Source organism: Haplochromis burtoni, unplaced genomic scaffold, assembly GCF_018398535.1.
Source record: "Haplochromis burtoni strain Fernald_Lab_line unplaced genomic scaffold, NCSU_Asbu1 Contig_179, whole genome shotgun sequence".
In the NCBI taxonomy this organism is placed as follows: Eukaryota; Metazoa; Chordata; class Actinopteri; order Cichliformes; family Cichlidae; genus Haplochromis; species Haplochromis burtoni.
The window spans coordinates 1,221,595-1,244,138 of NW_024582540.1; the positions used below are offsets into that span (position 1 = coordinate 1,221,595).

Sequence of the window (22,544 nt, forward strand, 5' to 3'; positions counted from 1 at the left end):
TTTTTATTTGTTTTTGTTTCTAATGTCTCTGTAAAGCACTTTGAATCACCTTGTTGTTGAATTGTGCTATACAAATAAACTTGCCTTGCCTAGCCTTAAGAACAGGGAGGGGAAGTTGAACTTTCTCAGCTATAGTCCCTAAATTGTTGAATAAGTTGCCCCCCACCTCATGTTAAACTGGCTCCCACCTTAGACATTTAGTATGCCTTCAAACTCATGTTTATTCTTTGACTTTAAAGTCTGCGTGAAAGCTTAGATATTTAAGCTGATGTATTGTCTCTTGCATTTTTGTGTTAATTACTGATAAGTGTGGGCATGTGTGCGTGGTGCATCTTTATTGTGTAACTATCTGTTTCATGTGCAACACTTTGGTCAACTTTGTTATTTTAAATATGTTTCATAAACAAATTTGGACTAGAATTTTTCTGTTAAACGTTTAAAAACATATTTCTGGGTCAATTTTCAAGGATCATATCATTTTTGACACCAGGCTCATCTTATACATCCATTTCCTGTGTTTCAAAAGTAAATATCTAATATAGTCATTTTAACACTTACAAGTATTTGGGCTTTGAAATAAAGAAGAAAAAAAAACACACAGAAGGGTGTCTGGATCAGTGGATCCTTTGCATTCATGGACTAGGACAGGGGTGGGCAATTCCAGGCCTCAGCTGTGTTGGATTAAGGACACATCTAAAACCTGCAGGGACACCGGCCCTCGAGGCCTGGAGTTGCCCACCCCTGGACTAGGAGAACTTCCTCAGAATCTGAAGTTGTTGGATCATTGTGATATCACCAAACTATTCCATAAAACACACAAACATCAGTGTTTTCATAGCCATGAGTTAAAAATGTGACTGCCAGAAATGATTTTGACACGGAACAGATTCATGTATATCTAAATGTAGGGGAAAGTGATGCTCATATGACCATTGACTGTTTACCCAAAGTGCTTTGTTTTTTTGTTTGTTTTCTCCAGTGAAATATTAAAAAAAAAAACCAAAAAACAAACAAACCCAGTAATGTTTGCACTTGGTGCAGGTGTTAGTCTGCACCCTAAAATTGTTTAAATGTATAAAACCACAGCAGATCCAAACCAGCCCACTGGTACAAACTATATCAGTTTGTACTGATGTAGCTTGGAGAATACAGAGGTTTGTAGTCAATACAATGCACTTACCACAGTGTAGCTGAAATTATCCCTATGTTGTTGGTGCCATATGTGTCCGCCTTTACTTGGGGGTCTAACATTTATCCACAATCACGGTTTCTTCATTCATTTTTATGGTTGGGCTTCTCTGTTATGGCAAGAATCTTGGTAATTTTTGTCACTGTTTTTGCATTGTTTTGTTTTTAATAATTAACCGAAGCCAAATGTCTAACTGAGATAGAAATTTGGTGCTTGCACAGTCCTAGTTTGTGGTTAGTTTGTTGTTTACTAAAATGTTATGTGTAATGCTTGAGAAGTGCCAGCAGGTGACAGTGTACCCTCACTGTGTGTAACACAGCACTAACAGAGCCACCATGTTTTACAGATGACTGTAGACACACAGTTGTACCTCTCTCTTTAGGTTCTTCAAACATATTGACGACAATTTTAATCAGAAATTTCAAATTTACATTAATCATGCCGTAAGACCTGTTGCCACTGATTTTCAGTGCAGTTCGTGTGTAATTTGGCTACCTCAGCGTTTTCTCCCTGTTTCCCTTCCTTAAGAATAGATTCTAGACAGCTATCCTTTCTGAGAATATTTCTGTGAGACTTCAGTGAACAGTAGACGAATCAACTAAGGTGAGAGGTGTACATCTCAAGTCCTGTGTAAAGTCTGCTGGATTTTTCTTTTTCCCTATTTCTTAAAGACACAGCTTTCAGATGCTGTGTAACTGTTGTAGATCATGTTTATTCTAGCCACTTCTTCTCTGGTTCTTCACTTATCCGGTTTCCTGTTGTGACTCACCTTGTTGGGAAAAAAAAAAAAAAATAATGTCTGTCAAATTGTGTTGTCTTTGGCATTTTCATAGATTCACCTTCAAGTGACCACACGTTGTTTTTCAAACATTTTTGGACATATTTCAAATTATTGAAATTATTATTTTTTTTCATATGGAGTGAAAATAATGTAGAATTAAACTGTTTAATTAGAAAGTGTTTCTTATTACCAAGCTTCACTATTGTGAAAATAATGTCATTTGAATTTTAAAGTGATGCAGTGACTTTAAAGAGAATGTAGGTTGTTCGGTACAAGCTATAAGCTTGTATTGATAGCTCATTGGTTCTTAATTTAAGGCGAGTGCGTCTTCAGAGGAGCAGCAAGGCAAGAGTCATTATTCAGCCATCGACCTGCTGGGCAAATTTAGCTCTCCACCGCCCACCTTCCTCTCTACATGCAAACAATATAGCAGCACAAATTAGGACTTGCTGCTTTGTGTCAATTGAGAGTCCAACAAAGATGCTACATAGAGTGATATGTCATTAGTGAGCAGGTGGGGTGGGAGGACATATAGCTGCTGCCTCTCCAATTAAGTAATGAAGTGGTTTCTATGGAGACCAGGCTGCTGTGCCTGCATGGGGAGGGGGCAGAGTTCAGAGTCGGCAGTTGTCAACTCTGCTGCAAGTGGAGGGTTAAATGCCGGGGCTGCAGGGGGAAGCCCCTCATTAAACATACCTAAATTTAATCAAAGAGACACCTGAGCCTTTCTTTGAAGTTTCAGTTGCACCGCTCACAGAAAATGGATAAACTGCAGCACCATTACGAAGATGTAATCATAAAAACATACCTAAGCAGCTTTAACATTATTGCACTGTGAATGTCAAAACTAAACACGAAACTAACACTCTTAATCCTGTTCCTTATGGAAATGTTTGCTTTTATTTTTAAAATATAAATTACTCTACTATTCCTTTTGATTTATCTCTATTTGTGTTCCTTTTTAACACAGTATTTAGGTAGAACTTGTTTACCTACTTATCAGTAAATGTCGTGGGGATGCTGTTGCCTTTGTTCCCTTTATACAAACTTCTTGGTTGGCATTTGGCCTTTGCTCTCAGTCTCTTATATGTTAAAAGGATTATCAATCAGCCTAACTTTCTTTTAGGGGGGTTTCGTGGTGATCAGTGAGGTGTCCTCAAACCTAATTAGATGACTGTAACCCTCATATGAGCAGCTACAGGCCTGGTGGTCTGGTAGTGGGACTCTCTGGGCTCAGATTTTCAACTAGGGAGAGTGAGAACAAGCAGAGTGAAAGGCCAAGCAAAGAGAAGGGGGCACTCAAATCCGTTTTAAGCCTTTTGTCATTTATTCAGGGATTTATTTGTCATTAAAGAGTGATAACGGCATCTGTGGAACGTTTAGACTTTTCGCTAGATTTGGGGGGGGGGAATTAAAATCAACATTTAAGTCAAAGTGGTGGTGATGTCATAAAAAATGACTTTGTGGACCTTTTGTGGCAGAGTTGTTTCTGAAGTTTAGAGGTCAGAGTCATTTGCTCAACTTAAGGTTCACTACAGCAGTTTGTGCAGCATCTCCAGATGTGATTCTGCTACAAGAGCTAATATCATGTTGTTGAGTTGAGTGCTGCAACACAACACGGTCTGTGCGAGATCTTAATAATTGGGCTGGTGATATATTGCCTGTACTCAGCAGTGTCTTTCTGAGAGGGGGCCAGACAAAGCCAAGACCCTCGGCCTCCTGCTGTTTTTAATAGTTCTTTAGGTAATGTGGGAGCTTCAGTCTTTTATGGAGGGAAAGAATGTGTCTAAAATATAAAGCAGGTTGATGAATGTGAACTTTAACATGTTCTTTATCACTAATGCATTATTTTAAGAGGGGAAAAAGTTGCATTTTTTTTCTCAATTTTTATTGTTTATTTTTTGCTTCAAGCCTTTAAATGTTAAAGTAGTTTTAGCAAAGTAGTGTCCTGCAGAGGTGTCTCTTCTCCTCTCACCTCTGGAGGGTGATAAAGAGCTTCTGGAGGAGGGTGCATCGTATCTCCCTGCTGCTCCCATTGCTTTCTGAAATGGACTTGTTTTATGGGTTGTACATCTTTTGTTTTCTTGTTCACAACCTCTCTGTGGTCATTCCTCGTGGAAGTTCTTTGAAGGCCTAGAATAGCTTGGAGGAGAAGCCCCCTCCTCCCTTCTGTCCTCTTCTTCTCCTCTGCTACCTTTTATTGAATCCTGCCTCTGTATCATTTATCTCTGAACACCCCCACACCCACCCCTCACCCCTGTCTGCCCATTTGTGGGGGCTGTTAGGGGGCATCCTCTTTTCTCTCCCAGCTGGGTTTGTTGACACACAGTCAACCTACGCTTCTCTTTCACCTCTGCTCCCCCTCTTTTTAACTCTCACCCCCCACCTCGCAGCTCCTCTCTCTGCTTTGACTGAACAGTAAAGCTGCCACAGCTGTGGGTTGTATTGGCATAGCTGCTGGGGGGGTAAATATATTGCAGTCATTACCTTTTGTTCAAGAGTTGACAGTTTTAAAACATTTCAGCTTCTCGGTGTGTAGAGGAACTGAAGAGAAAAGGATGCCCCGATGATTTGAGTGTAACAGCTTTTTAAATATGGGAGGAGAAGGAAGGAAAATCAGAGAAGACACATTCATAACTAATTAGCAGAAAAAGATGTGAATTGAAAGGAAAACGTGCATTGGAAAAAAAAAAACAAGCTTATGAATTGCCTCTTTAAAAAAAAATGTCCATTGTGCTATCAGTACACAGACAAATCTCATACAAATAAGACAGAGGGAAGAAATTTGAATTACAGCTCATGAACAGTCACTGAAGTTTAATTTGTGTATTGTTTTCGCCAACAGGTGTTGGAATGAACAGGTCCAGGTCCAGCTGGGATAAAAAGACCTCCCAAGCTTCAGTCACCAGGATAACCCGCAGCTCTCAGGCCAGGCACACCAACCACATAGAGCCCCCGGACTCCGGGCCGAGCCTGTATGGAAAACAAAGGAGGAAGCAAACTGATTCGGCATTGGCTCAGAACCTCAGTCAGATGAGTGTGAGTGGACAGGATGCTTTATTTACAGGGTAAGGACATGTAACAGTGATCCTGTATAAAGAAAACCAGTTAACATCACACAAAAGTCCAGTACAGCAGTATATTAATTAATTAATAGGAAAATGTTCAGTGTCTTGGAGAACTTTTGGCTCTCTCAAGCCATTTTTCCACAGGAACATCAGGAAAAATCAAGACAATGGCCCTCATTCACTAATATATACATAGAAATGTCACTATGCTATGAGCACTAAATAAAAATAATCAGGTTTTAAAAACATAATGAAATTGGAGTGCAAGTGTTGCAGCAGTGTGGCCTTAATATGCTTTAAAACTGAGGCATGATCATCATTATGTACAGAAGTGTTCATATCAAGTATTTTTGTCTGACTGTCACTGCATTACTACTACATACTGCTCTATTCTTTGAGCCACTAGGTGAAAGATTTAACAGCCAGTGTTTGCATCACATGCACTTACTGAAGTTCAGCACTGTTTTATGAAACAAACATGACACACGGACTTCATGAGGAGTTTAGGACTCACAGTGCTCAAGAGAGTCCTTTCTGCAACAATGAGCGGAAACATAATGAATTTGGGGCAGATTACACCTCCTTGGCGGTATGGCCTGACTGATAACTGTCTAAAGTAATGTTGGTGTGGTCCATGTGACACGAGACTATAAAAAGAAATAATGAAAGCTGCAAAGTAAAGCACACACTGTCTTTTTCTCCAGTAAAGGAAAGGTTCCCAAAGCCAGCAGTGATTCTGTGCCGGCACCTCAGCCCTCTGCACCAAGATCTGATCAGACTGCTCCATCTTCGCCCGCTGTTAAGTCATCATCCCAGGGAGGCCTGGCATCTGTGGCTCGGCTGGTGAAGCTCGGCCGCTGTAAGAACGTAGTGGTGGTGGCTGGAGCAGGAATCAGCACAGCAAGTGGGATCCCAGACTTTAGGTTGGTGTCTAAAACCTCACCAATCTGCAGATTTTCACTGTGAAAGCTGTTTAACAGCTCAACCTTCTTGTCCATAAGAAGAAATCCACCACTGGCTCACTTTTATCTGCATTACTTGAACCTCAGAAAATCAGTGTTTCAGAATGTACCAATGTACCAATTTTTCAGGACTCCAGGAACAGGTCTTTACGCAAACTTGGAAAAGTACAACATCCCATACCCAGAAGCCATTTTCAACATCGACTACTTCTCCAATGACCCGCAGCCGTTCTTCTCCTTGGCTAAGGCTCTGTATCCTGGCAGCCATCGTCCAAACTACATACACTACTTCATCCGCATGCTTCATCACAAAGGCCTCCTGCTCCGATTGTACACCCAAAACATCGACGGACTGGAGAAATGTGAGTGAGAAACAGTTGGGCTACAGCATCAGTGTTGTTTTGAAGCTGCCCAGTGGTTTGTGCATTGACTTAAGCTCGAGATGCCTCATTACCATTAATGTGACTTTTTGAAAAACGCAGCTACAGGATTGGAAGATTTAGCTGCCTTTTTTTATTGAAGCATCTGCCAGTAGGGATGAATTGTAAAGGGTTGTTGTTTGACAATTTAAGAATAGGGTGTCTTTGAAGGGGCTCCCTGTCCACTGCTGTTTGGCAGCTTTCATTTTTCAGTGTACTTCGCTATCTGTGAGTTCTTCAGTGCATTAGTCAGAGGAAGATGTGTAATTTAATTTACCTTTTTGGGGGGGATTTGTCAATGTAGCGGCTATCTCGGGTTTTACAAAGTGGCTGCAGCTAAAAAAAAAATTGAGTTTAGCTAAATCTACTTTTTCAAGGCCAAGGAATCCAGTGCAGGAAAAACAGGTTTCCCCCGTACAGCAAGTGATGTTATCTGTGCTCTGTGGATGATATTATATAAGCGATCGAAGAAACGCCATCAACACTGGCTTTCTCTTTACAAGCAGCGTATCAACATTAAGACAACCCTCAACTGCAATGGCATCTTTTCTGTAGCTGAATGCAGAAGGTGAGAACTCAGTCTGCCACTGCTCTAAAGCGGCACATTTTGAGAGTTCATATTCAAACAAAGGTACTGGTGACAGCTGCTCTGCAGGACCCAAAGCTGGCTGCCTGTTCTCCGTTCTCCTGTGTCATAGTCGGTTCAAGCTAATTTGTTGCTGTTATTGAATTCCTTGGCCTAAAAGTATATTTAGCAGTTAAAATCAATGTTATAATTAGTTTCTTTTTTTGTTTTTTAAAGAAGTTTAGAAGCAGAAATCCACAGAGACATCTGGGCAAACTGCAACACTGTGCTTAAAAAACAGCTTTTAGATATCCCCCTAAAAACCCACCAAAAATACAATTAATTAACAATAATTATAAACCCTCACTATGCGGAATATCTTGTTATGTAAAAGATTTCAGTCAGCACGCCTGATGTTAAGATTTGTCTTGAGGGAGCTAGAGTAAGATTTTTATTCCCCCCTCATTATTGTCTGTCAAATAGGACAAACTCAGATTGTTTGCATTAATGCTCCTGTTTCGCTCCTAATGTGATCATATTTGAAAACCTTCAGTGTGTGGCATCCCTGATGAAAAACTCGTAGAAGCTCATGGAAGTTTTGCCACTGCTTCGTGTCACCTGTGCTACACTCCTTACCCCGCTGAGGAGGCCAAGGTTCGTATGCCTCTTTATATTATATATGAATCCCATGCGCTTGATGCCACGTTAATCGTTCCTGCGTGTTTTTTGTCTAACAGCGGGCGATAATGAATGACAACGTCCCCATATGCACATTTTGTGCCGCAACGGTCAAACCGGATGTTGTGTTTTTCGGAGAGGACCTTCCTCAGAAGTATTTCCTGCACACTAAAGATTTCCCAAAAGCTGACCTGCTCATCATTATGGGCACGTCTTTGCAGGTAAACATTAAAATTTAATATGATATCATAGTAAAAACTGGTTGTTTGTGTAAAGGCACATTCCATTAAATGTTAAATAAAATGTTTCAGATTGAGCCATTTGCCAGCTTGGTGAACACTGTGCGCTCCACTGTGCCACGTCTCCTCCTGAACCGACATGCTGTGGGTCCCTTTGAGAAGGTCCCGCTCCGGCGAGGGGACCACATGGAGCTAGGAAACCTGGAGGATACTGTGCGGAAGTTTGCCGAAATGCTCGGCTGGAACAACGAGATCGAAGAGCTGATGAGGAACCAGGAAACACTGGTGGGTTCTAAAAGCTCTCACAGGTCATACATGTCTCAGTTAAAAAGGAAAAAAGCTGCAGAATGATTGTTACGCCGTCCTGTGGCACTCAGTGGTTTTCATTTCTTTCTGCAGACCATCCCAGCGTTGGTAAGCAGTCCGCCATCACAGACATGTCCGATCAGAGCAACAGCAGAGCCTCAAGGCAGGACGGAGACATCCAGGTCCATACCAGGAGCTCAGAGAGCAGCAGGCAGCGGCGGCGAGGAGACAGATTCTGAGACAGACAGCAAGAGCTCTGCATCGTCCACCCTAAGCAACTAAATATTACGACACTTGAAGGATTTTGAAGTTTCCACTATCCATAGTTCACATGGCAGACTGTTCTGTTAACTGTAACCTCTAATCAGATTAGAGTCTTACCTCTTCATCTAAGAGCCAGTATGTGATGTTTGTATCATGGTTATATGAACGCGTCAAAAGGTTAATCAAGTTCAAACAGCATCCATCAAGAACACTAGACATTCGAGCCTTGTATCAAAAATATTAATTTTAAGGTGTTTTAAGTCAGTGTAATGTGTTAATGTTTTATAATCAGTATAACACTGTCTTTGAGAGCGTATTTAATAAAAGTATTGTGTAATTTACACTTTGTGTCCAAAAAAGACACATTCTTCAGTTTAACTTTTGTGGAAATGATATGATGCCATTTCATAAATGCTTTCCACTTAGAAAAACACGAACAGAAACTTGAATGTGGTGGAATAATTGTGTTTACAGCTGAGCACAAAACAAATCTACAGCGATGTGGGGAAAATACAGACATGAGATGATAACCAACTTTGGCAAATCGAAAAGAGTAAAGTCAACTTGCACAAATTTGATTAACAATGAGAAACGCTGATGTAACAAGCAGTTAAATTATGTGTATAACCGGCCAAGCATGTGAGATCTGCATAGAATTAAATTATACCAAGACACGGAAAATATATTACTTTGTTTATATAAAGTCACACATTTAGTGTCAAATAAACAACATTTTCATAGGTTTCTTCTTCTTTTTTTTTGATTCAACATCATGCAGATGACAAAAGGAACAGAGATTAGAAAACAATCATTGTAGTTCACACATTTCATTGTCAAGAGCCCGAACAGGCAAAAACCACCATCGACCTGTGGAGAATGCTGCATTGCCTCAAGTCTTAAATTTAATGAAACTTGTTTTCTTTTCTCCATAACGTCATCGAGTACCAGAGAGAAAAAAGTGAACTACCACTAACATTTGTCTTTTGTCCATGGTAAAAACTGATTACACAAAGTGAGCTGCAGGTTTAAACCGTCCACAAACACATCAGTCCTGTGCTCCAGCAGTACCAGCAGCTTTACCGCTAACAGTGTTTACTATGATTCGTGTTAAAATTGTGCACCTTCTAGTCATATTTTATATATGTATATATTTAAAAAAAAAAAAAAAAAGAAGTGAAGGAATGTTTATTCACACCCAAAACTACACTTTAAACAAAACAGTGTTTCCAGCAAGAAGCAAAACTCAGCAGAAAGTATATTCTTTCCCCACAGGGAGCACTAAAGCAAAAGATGCAGCAGTAACTGTGAACTCCTCCTCGGCAGTCTTCCTGCCACGCACGACTCCGCTTCAGCTCGAGACAGCCTCTGGAGCCTGCTGTGAAATGTTTAGCTGCGTTCTACTTCAGGACTGGTTTGATTTCATTTATTACAGCAAGTGCCTGTCCTATTTGAAAAAAAAAAAAAAGGCTAAGATTTTGCTAAGAGTCCAGTCCATGATTGCAAAATAACACTTTATTTGCATTTAAGTGGCCGTCAGTCAATATCACTAAGAAAAACCAAAGAGGAGCTGATTGCCCTGCGAAGCGCAATAAAAGCCTGATATAAACTTACACATAAATATTTTATTTTTCACCATCACCATTTGTTCAGCTTTCTGTTAATCACTACCACTTGTCCCAGTTACAGCCCCCGAGGTGATAAATGGGACTTTCCCATCCAGCACCTGAAGTTTTTGGACACAGCTCTACACTCGGCAGCAGCTCATTCAGGATGGAGGCACAAATTCAAGCCCAGCTACAGAACCCACCTTCAATAATCACAGCTCGAGATTTGTTGGGGGTGGGGCCCATCGGGCTTAGTCTGGAAAACGTGGCTGAGATATTCAGCAGCACTAGTCCGAGTCTGAGTCCGAGTTTTCCTCAGGTGGACTGCAGAGAGTTTCTTCCAAAGGTGCCAACGTCCCGTCGGGTTTGACGCCCATCGGTCGAATCACGTGCTGCCTGCGGACACAAAGAAGTAGATATCAGATATGACGTGCTGGATGGATGCTAAAGGAAAGCTGGAAGAACATTTTTCTTTTTAAAAAGGGCTTTTCAATTGCATGCGTCTGCACGTTCTGCATACACAACTCAAGGACCCTCACTCAACAACTCCCTCCCCTCCTTTCATGGACACTCGCCCCTGTCTGGCCATCCTCCCTCCCCTCCTTTGCAGTGGCAGTTTAATTACAGGATCAGTACTCAGCCTAATCTCCTCAAAGCCACGGCTGCCCCTTCACCCTAATCCAATTATACCTGCACCGTGTGTCACCACTCCCTCCGAGATGATTTATCAGAGAATTATCGGTCAAAAGATTTGACAGACTCAAACACAAATGGCCATGTAATTCCTTCTGATTCCTAGAATTAAATATCATTTAATTCTTAAAGGTTAAAGTTCTTTAAAGAGAACCAGAATCTCGTGACCCGGTATCACTGGCTCATTTACAATACAGACCAGCGTGACAAAACAAACAAAAACATGTGGCATCATGTCTTCCAATTAGAGAGGGCGAAAAATGTCTTCCTTCCTCCTCGGGAGTGACAGAGGGCTGGGCGGGGGGAGTCTGGCAGGTGTAAGGGGTGGGGTGGGGGTGCAGAGTATGTGCTAATTGGAGCACCAGTTAAACAGTTAGAGGGGCACATTCTTGCAAGGACCTGACCGATCTCCTTAGAGTCGGCATCAAGGGACCACCTCTCCTTCATTGCAGAGGAAGAGAAGAAAGGGGATGCGGCCTCGGAAAGGAATCTTCCTCTTCTGGGTGCACGTGCCTCATTACAGCTCAACGCCCTCTTTTGGCTCAACAAAGGCGAGGACGGCTTTCTTATGCCTGCGCATTTATCCACCTATGTCTCTTGATCCACGTTCCGCCCGAATAGCTTTGTCTAGCTGTGCCTCTGTCTCAGTCCACTCCTTGTCTGACCACCGGCTTGCTTGTCAAATAAAAAGAAGAATAAAGTCAGGACGTGTGTTATTAAAAACCAGAATAAAGGAACAGGGAAACGACAAGTCGACTGTGTGAGCCAATTAGGTGATAATTAAGGAGCGGAGGTAATGATGCCGCTGGTGCGTTGTGGCAGCAGCTCCCCCATTTACACCGGCTGAATGACGCGGCGTGCACAAAGTCCAGTCCTAATTGAAGCTACATCTAAAAGGCAAGAGATTCTTCCAACGATGACTCGGTTGGCAGGGAGCGGGCTCAGTGTTACTTTTGTGCAGGCGCTGTGCAAACTAACGTTGGCCTCTGCGCTCGCTGAGGAAAGGTCAACACAAACACAGCACGACCCTTTGCTCGGGAAACTGTGTATTTATATTTTGAGCAGGCGTGGTAAAAGAAAAAAAAAATATTTCGACAAGACTTCTGAGGCATCTATCATACTGAATTTTCCATTTTACACAGACTTTTTTTAAAACACATTCATGCATCCAAAGCTAATCTAAAATATGAAAAAGCAAATTCCCAGACAGCAGATTGCTTTATATATTTGCGCTTTGTGGCAGAGCATGAAATGACCTCTAAACCTTTTTCAGTCCATCAGAAACTGCGGTGAAGTCAGAACACACACAGCTGTTTTCGGTACTTTGGTACTCTGGTACTTTTCTAAGTGTTGTAAACAGCACATTGTAGATTTTGAAGCATGCCTCACTACTAGTTAGCGAGCTCTCTAGTTTATTACCTTGACAACTTGTCGAACATGTTGGCCAGCTTCTCGGCTTCATACTCCTTCTGCTCCTCGGTCATCTCTTCGACGGGGTTCGGCATCGGCTCCTCGACGTGACCGGTGATGGGGTTGATGCTGAAAAAGAGAAATAGATGAGAACGCTGAATGTATAGCTGCAAAGTGAATTCAACTAATGGCAGCTATTTGTTATATCTGGGATTAAATTACTGGAGTTTGTCCCACGAGAATAAAAGGAAATAATTTCTTTTTTAAAAGAGAGAGAGGATCAGCATCAGCTACTAGACCAGCAGTTTTTGAATCGGTGCAGCACAAATGTAGTAAACACAACAGTTAAATATGTGACACCTTATTGTAATCCCAGTGTGGAGGACTCACAAAGGTTTGGCAGATTTGTATTCTTCTGTGTCTGAGTCCTGATCGTCAGAGTACTGAGTCTCTCCTCTCCCTCCTCCAAGAAGTCCTCGAGCCGCAAGAAGTCCTGCTGCGTTTCCGTACCCCGTGTACTTCAACAGGTTGTCCACTGCAAGACAACACATTTACTAAAAGGTGGTACTGCTACACATAAATCCAGATGTGTTAAGGTAATTATTCTCATAAACTGCACTCAACCGAAAAGGCCACATTTTTCACCCCCTTCTTCTCCATTTTAAATCACTCACCGCTTTCTTTGCAGAGGACGAACAGGAACTCTGCAGCTGTCTGCTTCACGCCCATGTCCACATGTGTCATGAGGCGAACCAGCTTGTTTCTGATGGTGGTGCCAATCTCTGGCCTGCTCTTCACATCTTTCAGTGGGGGAAGTACCTTTAAAAAAAAAAGAAAAAAAAAAAGATATAAGGCTTAATAGTGCATCAATATTTCTATTTTAACACGCCTCTAAAGCTGAGCCCACAAACCGTGATTACCTGAGCTTTGATATATCTGCGGATCTCCCTGTGGTGTCTGGATCCTTCAGTCAAAAGGCTGAGTACTGGAGTCAAACCCTCTTTGTAATTGGACCCCTGCTTGGAGTGACAGACCACAAAAACTTCACTGTCTCCACAAACTCAGGGGCTGGATAGATATCCTTAACACACAAGCACGCAGCTAATAGAAATAAGATGACGGAGACACTGAATAACAGAGGAGAACCTGAGGGACATGACCTTTATTCAGGCTTTCTTCTCCTTCTAATCATAAATAAAAACAAAAACATCCGGGTGGAGTTAGAACACCTTTATGGATGCTAAACCGTTATTCTCGCGTCATCGTCATCGTGACAGAAGTTGAATTTTACCTTGTCGATTCTTTTCTCCATGAAGTCCAGCAACACCTCGATCGCGTCCATGTTTTTTCCGGCATATTTCTCCTGCCCTCCCTGCACGGGGACGTCAATTAAAACATCCAGATAGGACACGGGCAGGTTGTTCAGCAGGTTCACGGCATGGCTGCAAACAGTTAAAAACATTATATTTTTTTTAAATTATCCAGAGGTTTTAGGGTATTTGGAGAATAAAATCAAAATACAAAAAGGTTAAAACACTTTTGAAAAGACATACCAGGTTTTGCTCAGGATTCACCACAATTCACAGGTGCAAAGCACAGAAAGAAAGTGATACGTTTTCTTCTCGCTCATTGGCTGTATTAAATAACAACATCTGGGACAGGTCAATGTAGTTCACTACCAAATGAATGTGTCAGAGTTCGGGAGCATTAAGACGACATGCTCAGCAGAAACCATGAAAATATGTGAGTGCACCCGCATGTCATGGCACTGTTAACCCACAGGACCCCTTCCGTCCTAATCCCCACCAATGAAATCATCACAGTCTAATGATATATAAGTGAAATGCATAGCAATGCAATAGTTCAACCTTTCCTATCATTTGGTACTTTCTAAAGTTCTTTCTTCTTAAACGTGTGAATCTTATGTCACGACTTTCAGATTAGGCTTAAACATTTCCTTTTTGACAAAGCTTCTAGTGAGGGCTGGTCCAGATGAGTATGAACCCTCCGCTAGTTAAATGGGAATAGACCTAGGCAGCCGGAAGCTTCCCATGATGCATTTCATCTTCTCACACCTGTTTGCACTCTGTTTATACACCACTCTGCATTTAATCGTTAGTTATTATATCTCACTCTCTTCCACAGTCTGTTTTTTGTCCTCTCTTCGTCCCTTCACACCCAACCGGTCACAGCAGACGCCTGCCCCTCCCTGAGCCTGGTTCTGCCAACGGTTTCTTCCTGTTAAAAGGAAGTTTTTTCTTCCCACTGTCGCCAAGTGATTGGGGTATTCTCTCTACTATTGTGGCGTCTTTACCTTATAATATAGAGCAGCTGTTGTGATTTGGCACGATATAAATAAAGTTGATTTGAATTGAATTGGAGTAGGGCTGCCACGATTTGTCGACTAGTCACGATTACGTCGACTATCAAAATCGCAGACGACTGATTTAATAGTCGACGCGTCGTTTGAAGCTTTGTAAGATCCCAAAAGACGCAGGAATAAGTAGCAGGATTTAAGAGTGTAATAACGGACTGAAACAGAAGATGGCAGCACTGCATGTACAAGGATGCCAGCTGCCGTTAAACCCCGAAGAAGAAGAAGCAGCTGTGTCCCAGAATTCATAGCGCGGCCCAGCTTAGTTTCCAACAATGGCGGCAGCTAGTTAGTTTTAATATTACTCTTATTATTCTTTCTGGGTCACAAAATAAACGTTTAACATATTTTCAGGCGAGAATGTAGCTGTGTAAACCTCAAATATCGGCTCAGTTTATCAGGACACCACATATTTTCAAAAGCGCTCCGACGTTTTCGGAGACGTCTGTTACCCACTAGCTCGATAGCTAGCCGGGGGCTAGGTCACTAGCGCGAGTGAGAACACCGGACTCCCGGCAAATTGTTTTCAAACCCACCGCCGTCTTTCGCTACTCAGGTTAAATATATATGAGTCACTTAGATAAATTAAAAATGTTGTTGTTTGGCTTTTTTTTTTTAGTATTTTATTTGTTCCTGAGTAAATCGGTTTGGCTGAGATTAAAGTTATAGTTTTTACACAGCTGAATAAACGTCAAGCAGACAGCTGATTATCAGAAGTGTGAGATGCTGGAGAATATACTCCGGTGTCCTGTTATATTTTAGATAGCAAGGAGTTTATTAAACTTCACCGAAACAATCTGCAAATTTCATTAAAATTGAATAAACTATCATCTTGTCTTTATTTTTAGTTAGCACCTTAAAAGCTTAAAGCTGTAAGCTAATGATAGTTATATAAGAGCAGATGCTGCTGGTGCAATAAGCTGTAGTTTTACGTCCAGTGGATGATGATCTGATTAGTCGACTAATCGCATAAATAATCGGTGACTAGTCGACTATCAAAATAATCGTTTGTGGCAGCCCTAAATTGGAGTAAACTGTCTTTGCCAATTTGTTGAAACTGAATATTGTTCAGTGTATCAGGAGCAAGCGATTGGCGAGATTGTAAGTCGTCTCCAGAAAGGTTATGCTGGTAAAATGGAACAGCAAAAATGATAATTTGGTTGAAGCATCGTTTAGTGATCTTTGTATGCAAGTTTCACTCAAATCTGACCTATACCCAGGAGGAACAGCAATAGACAGATAAAGGAGTTTTTTCCTTTTTGTTTTCTGATACATTTCTGCTTTCTTCGCATTTGTTGTTATTAATGCTTTCCAGTTTGAGACCAGAAGGAGAGAAAAATCACTAGGAGCTCAAAAAGAGCACATGGAATAAAAATATGACAAATCGTGTCTCTGTCATGTGGTAAGTTTGCATTTTAACATCTATACCTCCTAAACTAGAGATTCACCAGAGATCATCTAAAATACTTTCTTTTTCTCAAGTTAGCAATACTTACAATTACTGGTACCCAAAGAGATAAAAGTAGGAATAAAAGAAAAAAAAAATAGTAAGAGTAGTTCTGGAAATGAGGTGATCCTTGAGCCGGTCAGTTTAAAAAGACAACAGTTTTATGGCGTAACCAGGGAGCACAGATGTAGGAATTAGTCTGATAGTCTGAGTCTGATACCAGAAGTCCGTCAGTCATAAACGCGTAGCACCAAAACACTCTACATTTGAAAATATTTATGTGTTAGTCTGACGATCATCCGACTAACAAACTTTAAAACGCCTGCCAGCTTGGCTTAAAACTAACTCTCTCCTTCGTGCTACCCTTTTCTATTCAAATTAGCTCTGTGTTACACTGCATTCAAATTACAGCTGGGTCGGTCAATGGGTCAAGCTCCCACGACTGATTCAGCCACCAATCTGACAGGTCAAGAGGATCATCACTCACTTTTACATGACACTGTTTAAATTTCAGGCTAAGACCACACATTCTTGGCATTCTTGCGTGAAATTACCATGAGAAACACTGCTGTCGCACAATGACAGAAAAAAGCTCATAGATAATATAAAATACAACAGCACTTTGCTATCGACACAAGCAAATCTCACAAGGTGATTTTCCTACACAGACACGGCGATGCAGTCTGCTTTTCTATGTAAATCACTTTCAAGTCATGTCTGAGGCTACAACTCATTCACACATGACAAAGGGACTGAGCCTCTTTGTGTTTAAGAGGTCCAAACATATATATTGGTTTAAATCAAATACGAAGGTGCAGTCCGCTACAATAAATTATTAACATATGAAGATCAGCGAGGAACAGATTCCCACCTGTGTGCTTCCTCCGTTTTCTCCTCGGTCTCGGTCTTAAGCATCAGGAGATGACGCAGGATGGCAGCAATGAGCCGGAGCTGGTGATCGTCTTCCTGTCGAGCAGAGCACACAAAAACACCGAGTCCAACCAGGGGTTTTGTTTATGCACAGCAAAGCAGTACAGTAAAAGTACCTACGCTACAAGGGCATGAGGCTGGAAGCAAAAGCTAAAACCTTCAGTTAATCAATCATCCGTGCAAGTACGCATCAGTGGCGCGGAATAAAGTGGCTATTTTTATTCTAATATTAAAGTAGCTACTGCTATAACTACCGGGATATGCTACCATTGTGTAACTGAGTAGGAATAAAATAAAAAGGCATGAAGGGGTCACTATGTGTGTCATTTTTATTTGTTTCTCCCTCCTATCAGCACCATCTACCATTTAGCTCCCGCAAGTTTCTTCTTTATTTCCTTAATTAACTTTTATTCACGTCACTAAGTGACAAATTAGGGAGGGCAGTTAAAAGCGCCTAAATATAAATATCAAGATTGACACCAATACATCAAGAAAATAAGTAAGAAATTGCTGTGTTGGTACTTTAGCTGATGATATTTTCAATATGAGAATGGGGTGATTCTCAGCTCAGCGCAGAGCTGCAAGTATCTAGGCTGAAAGTAAAAAACTAGTTTAACAACAAAAACGTAACCTGAGAACTCAGGAGTACGCGAGGAGGAGTTACTGGTCTAATAGTGACAGGAGCAGAGAGGCTGTGGTGAGACTGAGGAAGAGGAAGTTTGGATTTCTAAGAGGAGAGCAGGGTCAAATGGGAATCTTAAAACTAAACGTAGCGTCAGCAGGACTTACACTGCCTCAGGTGCTGCCTTTGCAGTCGCGTTTCTCCTTTGAAATGCCTCCTCAGACAAGACGATCAAGTTTGACAGTGAATCAGATGCAAAAATTATCATACAATAAGTACATCATGAATGAAAAGCATGTGTACCAAGTATCATCCTTTTTTCAAGTCATGTTCATACTGAGTGGCCTGTGTGTGTGTGGGTGGAAGGACTTACTGATTTTGTAATAAAGGAGCAATGAGCCTAACTTCACACTGGTCTAAACACAGCAGGACAAATTTTCCTTAATGATGGTCAAAGTGGCAGCCTCAAACTTTTTCTGATAGGCTTCACTTTTAAAGCCAATAAGATTTTTATCAGGCGTTAACATCTTTAATATATAATATTATTCCAGCTCAATTTTATTTGAAGGTCAGGGCAAAATCATCAGAAAACATATTGACTTAACATTGCTGTGCAATTTTAGAACTATGGTCTTTAAGGGCCGTTTTAGACTGTGATCAGGTAACAATGTTTCATAGCTGTGATCAGTTTTTGGGGAGATTTTTTTACAGAGGCAAACACATTTATCCTTCAGGTTTTTCCACTTCTTCGCATATTCCCTCACATCCTTTTTTATAGTTTCGTAGTCTCCTTACAGGAATCTGCTAAACTTTGTGAGTAATTATATTTATGCTATGATTATTATTGCTTATACCGAGTTGATGACCGTTATTCGCTCATTGATAATGTCAAAAACTGTGGCAAAAATAAGCTGGGAATGCACAGGAGGATTCGACGGGGCTTAACTGGCCAATAGCACTGGGTTAAAAGGGGTTTCCAGTTACTTCTTAAGTTATGGTATAGATTTCCTGCAAAGGTCTAAATCAGGCATAACGGAGGGGCAGCTTGTTTCACACAGTGAATGAACACATTCTCTGTTGTAGTGCTGCACCTGAGATAAATAAGGATTATTCTGACTGAGAATCATGCAAAGCTACCAGAGGAGCTTTGCATAAAAGCCATTCTTACTGATTTTTTTTTTTTTTTTTTACTCAGGCTGAGTTAATGTGGTTACACACTCACAGTAAATCACTGAGAGGAAGAGCGACTTCCTGAGAACCAGCAGTTCATGACAGATGCAATTTGGCTGCTCTTGGGAACAGCATATATGATCTTTGTAGTTCAGATTAAGACTGTAGTGCAATTAGTCACAAACGATTAGCACCGAGTGAGCCTTTACTGTAACATTGTTTTGTATAACCACCGCATACTCACCTCACCACCAGTTTCAGACAGTGTGAGGTTGAACATGGCTTTGAGTGCTTCCATCGCTCGCTCGTTATTCTCTGCAGGCATGGACACGGCTTGCGGATCTGGACGGGCAGCTTCATACGGACCAACCCAGCGCACATCCAGCGTGTGCTCCAACACCTCTGTCAGCAGTCTAACAGCATGCCACTCTCTCCTCAAAAGCCCCCTCACGGCAGGTTGGAGGGCAGACAGCAGGAAGAGAAGGCGCAGTGTGAACAGGCCCACCTCATGGGACCACGTACGGGCCGTGGCCAGGCTGGCACACAGACCACGAACCAGCTGCACATCCACGCAGACCTGCTGAGCCGCAGGGCTGTTATATACAACGTTGCAAAGGCACTTTAGGGCCTCCACCACCACCCTCTTGTTCTCCTCTGACAGTGTCTGTTCCTGAGAGCTTTTCTTGTCAGCATCCTGTTCCTCTCCAGCCCGCAGCCTCGCCATCCCTGCCAGGGTCAACATGCCTTCCTTGGTGGCTACAGGACCCAGGACACGCTTATCTCTGGACATGATGCGGAGGGTCTCCAAGCATGTCTTCTGACAGCTGGGCTGCACCTGTCTCCCGAGGACTGTGAGCACACCGTGGCACAGCTTCTGCAAGGACGCACAGAGACACACACACACAGTCACTATCACACATTTCATGTAATAAGAAGCTGCTGGGCTAGATGGTACTCACACTCCGCAGGGTTTCCTCCTTTGGGTCAAAACTGAAGGTTTGGGTGTTCTGCAACAGAAAGGATGCTCAGTGTCGACAGCAAACAAGATCGACTCGTGTCAAGCGTGCACTATCACATATTAGAAGCTATGAAACGGATTTAAAGTTGGAAACCTCAGAGAAACATGCAAAGTTTTCACGAATGATGCATGATTAGCAGGCATGATTAGCATTTTTAGCTCTACTCTTTGCGCTGTAAATAAGGCCATATTGCATACTTTTGCTTCGCTCAATGTGTGTGTTCTTTTTTCTCTGCTAATGCGAAACCAGGTTTCATTTCACGGAGCCAAACATTTCGGCTCAGCAGCCCAGAAAGATGTTCATGTCACCCAGAGCTAGCTGTCTGGCTAGGTGGCTAGCTAACATTAGCACGGGCGTTTGTTTTGGTTGAAGAAAAACGAGCAAACGCGCGACTCACCTCTACATTATACTGCTGCAAGAGCTTCTCGATGTCCTCTTCGCTGGCAGTTTCAAGCTGAGATAAAATATTATTCAGATCCATGGGGGCTACCTGAAAAGCTCGGAGAGTTACCGGTGAGTGATGTGCAGCCACAGCTACAGCTAGCTGGATGGATGACAGGCTAACTTGTTTCAGGGCTGCTACTGTCAACAGGGAAACTCCCCTGACTGCCTCCATCAGCTGCAGCAGAGACCTGCTCCCACTTTATCTATTCACATATTCCAGTAAACAGTCCGATGATGGCAAAATGTGTCATAGGAAGAGCCGCAGTTTATCTGGCAGGATACATGACGTGTATTTTGCGTATAAACAAAGACGTGTAGAATGAATGAATCCAAGTAACTTTAATAAACATTTAGAAAACTGGAAAAACTAAAAAAAAAACCTAAAAAACAAAACAAAACAAAAAAACGTGAAATTCTTAAATTCATTTGGAATTTGTGAAAACAAATTTTGATCAATCAAAGTGTGTCGGATCTGGAAAAATATCAGTTTGCTGACCAATAAACCCCCATAAAACCGGACTCTGTCTCTGACATTTTATTTCAAGTCATGTTTTCTCTCATCGAAATAATAACGAGGAAAAATTCGTTCTCGTTTTGGTCATTTTCAGGTTTTGATATTATTAATTTTAGTTTCCAGAGTAGTTTTTCTTGTTTTAGATTAATTTTATTGGTTTCACTGCTCATCAGTGAAACATGTTCATCAGTACCGCATCAGGGTTGTAATCAATTAATTTTTAAAATGTTTTTTCAGTTCACAAAGTCATCTCAGTTATTTTATTTTAATTTTAGGTCTAACTGTAACATCAATAGATAGACTGTGGTCATAGCGGATAAGTGACAATACCCACATATGATAGCTGGCACTAAAGGGTCTAAAGTGTGCCTTACACCATTACATCGCCAGCTACCCGAAACACTGATCCAAGGCAGGATAGATCCATGCTTTCATGTTGAATACACCAAAGTCTGATGCTACCATCCATATTTTGCTGCAGAAATCAAGACTCATCAGATGAGCCAACATTTTTTTTCAGTCCTCTATCATCCAAATTTTGTGAGCCCATGTCATCTGTAGTCTCAGTTTCCTGTTTGTAGCTTACAGGAGTGGCATCAGTGGTCTTCTGCTGATGTCGCCCCTCGTATGCTGAAGATGCTTTTCTGCATACCCTGATTTAAAAGAGTGTTTATTTGAGTAACTGTTGCTTTCATGTAACTTGAAGCAGTCTGACCTCTGATGCAATCAAAACATTTTCACTCAGAGAACTGCTGATCGTTATTTTCAAACTTTTGGACCATTTTCTCCACACCTAAGAGATGGTTGTGTGGTTTTCCCAGCAGATAATCTGTTTCTGAAATACTCTTACCAGCGCTTTCTGGCACCAACAACCAGGCATTTAACAAGCAGTTGAACAGGCGTACTCAGTAAAGTGCCTGGCAACTGTGTTTGTTTCACTTTTTAAAATTATATTTCATTATTATTATGTGTAGTCTGTGTTGCTTTGAGACTGTGCACCTCAGTTTAAAGCATGCCTTGTCTCCAGCATCGGCTCCATAGACTCAATGTTTTCTCTCCTCATTAGCTGTTTTTTTCTAATTATAATACAGTATTCCCGATTGAGTTTCGCACAAACTGTTGGACTGCACAAGAAGTCTAATGTGGTTTATGCAAGGAACTAATTTTCATGTATTTCTAAAAACAAAACGGGATGTGGTTGCTATAATAACTGTGTAAGTGGTGCTTTGGTGATATCAAAGATGAAACCTCCTGTGGCAGCACATTTCTCACAGCTGATAGGATCGCAGATCTCAGTCTGAAATTTCCAGCGGATATTGATATTGACACTCAGGTCAGCTGATTAAATCGATGATATATATATATATTTATATATTTATATTTGGTGGTTTTTGTTTTTGTGTCTTTAAAGAAGTTTTCTTTATTCAAAGTTTCTTGTTGGGAATCAGATATAACACAGAGGATCTACGCCCTAATAAATACAAACTGGACAGGGGTCAGAGGTCAAAGGTTACGGGACTGAAGTGCAATGACCCCAGCACAGCAGGGACATTCAGTCCTTAGAAATGTAACCCATTCTGCAGTGTGGCCTTTCTGCTACTCGCCCAGCCCCCCACTGTGTCGGTGCATGGACAGCGAGAAGGAAAATCCAATTCAGGAAACATTTCTACTTCTGCAGCAGCACACGGATTAGAAATGTGACATATGGATAAAGAGGAATGAGGGAATTTCAAAAACAACACAATAGCAGTTACAAGATTAATGTATTTGGGCAGGAGATGATTTAATTTAAATGAATACGATGTAAAACAGTTTAGAAAGAGGCAAACTCGAGACTTTACTCCAG

General features: G+C 41.5%; 2 protein-coding genes across 3 annotated transcripts in view; one reads left to right on the forward strand and one right to left on the reverse strand.

Annotated features, from left to right (window-relative positions):
• si:dkey-103i16.6 (SIRT1 domain-containing protein) overlaps positions 1-9,623 on the forward strand; it is a 12,385-nt gene extending 2,762 nt beyond the window's left edge. Inside the window, exons 2-8 of the mRNA XM_005934206.3 lie at positions 4,816-5,038; positions 5,743-5,961; positions 6,130-6,362; positions 7,538-7,638; positions 7,722-7,883; positions 7,974-8,186; positions 8,301-9,623. Of these exons, the coding sequence (XP_005934268.1) occupies positions 4,824-5,038; positions 5,743-5,961; positions 6,130-6,362; positions 7,538-7,638; positions 7,722-7,883; positions 7,974-8,186; positions 8,301-8,489 (1,332 nt within the window). The 5' untranslated portion in view covers positions 4,816-4,823 and the 3' untranslated portion in view covers positions 8,490-9,623. The remainder of the gene's footprint in view (positions 1-4,815; positions 5,039-5,742; positions 5,962-6,129; positions 6,363-7,537; positions 7,639-7,721; positions 7,884-7,973; positions 8,187-8,300) is intronic.
• Positions 9,624-9,633: 10 nt separating this feature from the next.
• Positions 9,634-20,508, reverse strand: ric8b (RIC8 guanine nucleotide exchange factor B). 2 transcript variants are annotated; one of them, XM_005934204.3, is made up of 10 exons: positions 20,138-20,508; positions 19,681-19,728; positions 18,966-19,595; positions 16,871-16,965; positions 13,470-13,620; positions 13,099-13,194; positions 12,853-12,997; positions 12,569-12,713; positions 12,188-12,307; positions 9,634-10,471 (listed from the first exon to the last, which is right to left on the reverse strand). In XM_005934204.3, exons 1-10 carry the CDS (start codon positions 20,354-20,356, stop codon positions 10,363-10,365), a joined length of 1,758 nt encoding a protein of 585 aa, XP_005934266.1. In that variant the 5' UTR covers positions 20,357-20,508; the 3' UTR covers positions 9,634-10,362. The 2 variants fall into 2 exon arrangements, with proteins under 2 accessions (XP_005934266.1, XP_005934265.1); XM_005934203.3 differs by having other exon boundaries at positions 13,099-13,197.
• Between the last annotated feature and the right edge of the window lie 2,036 nt (positions 20,509-22,544).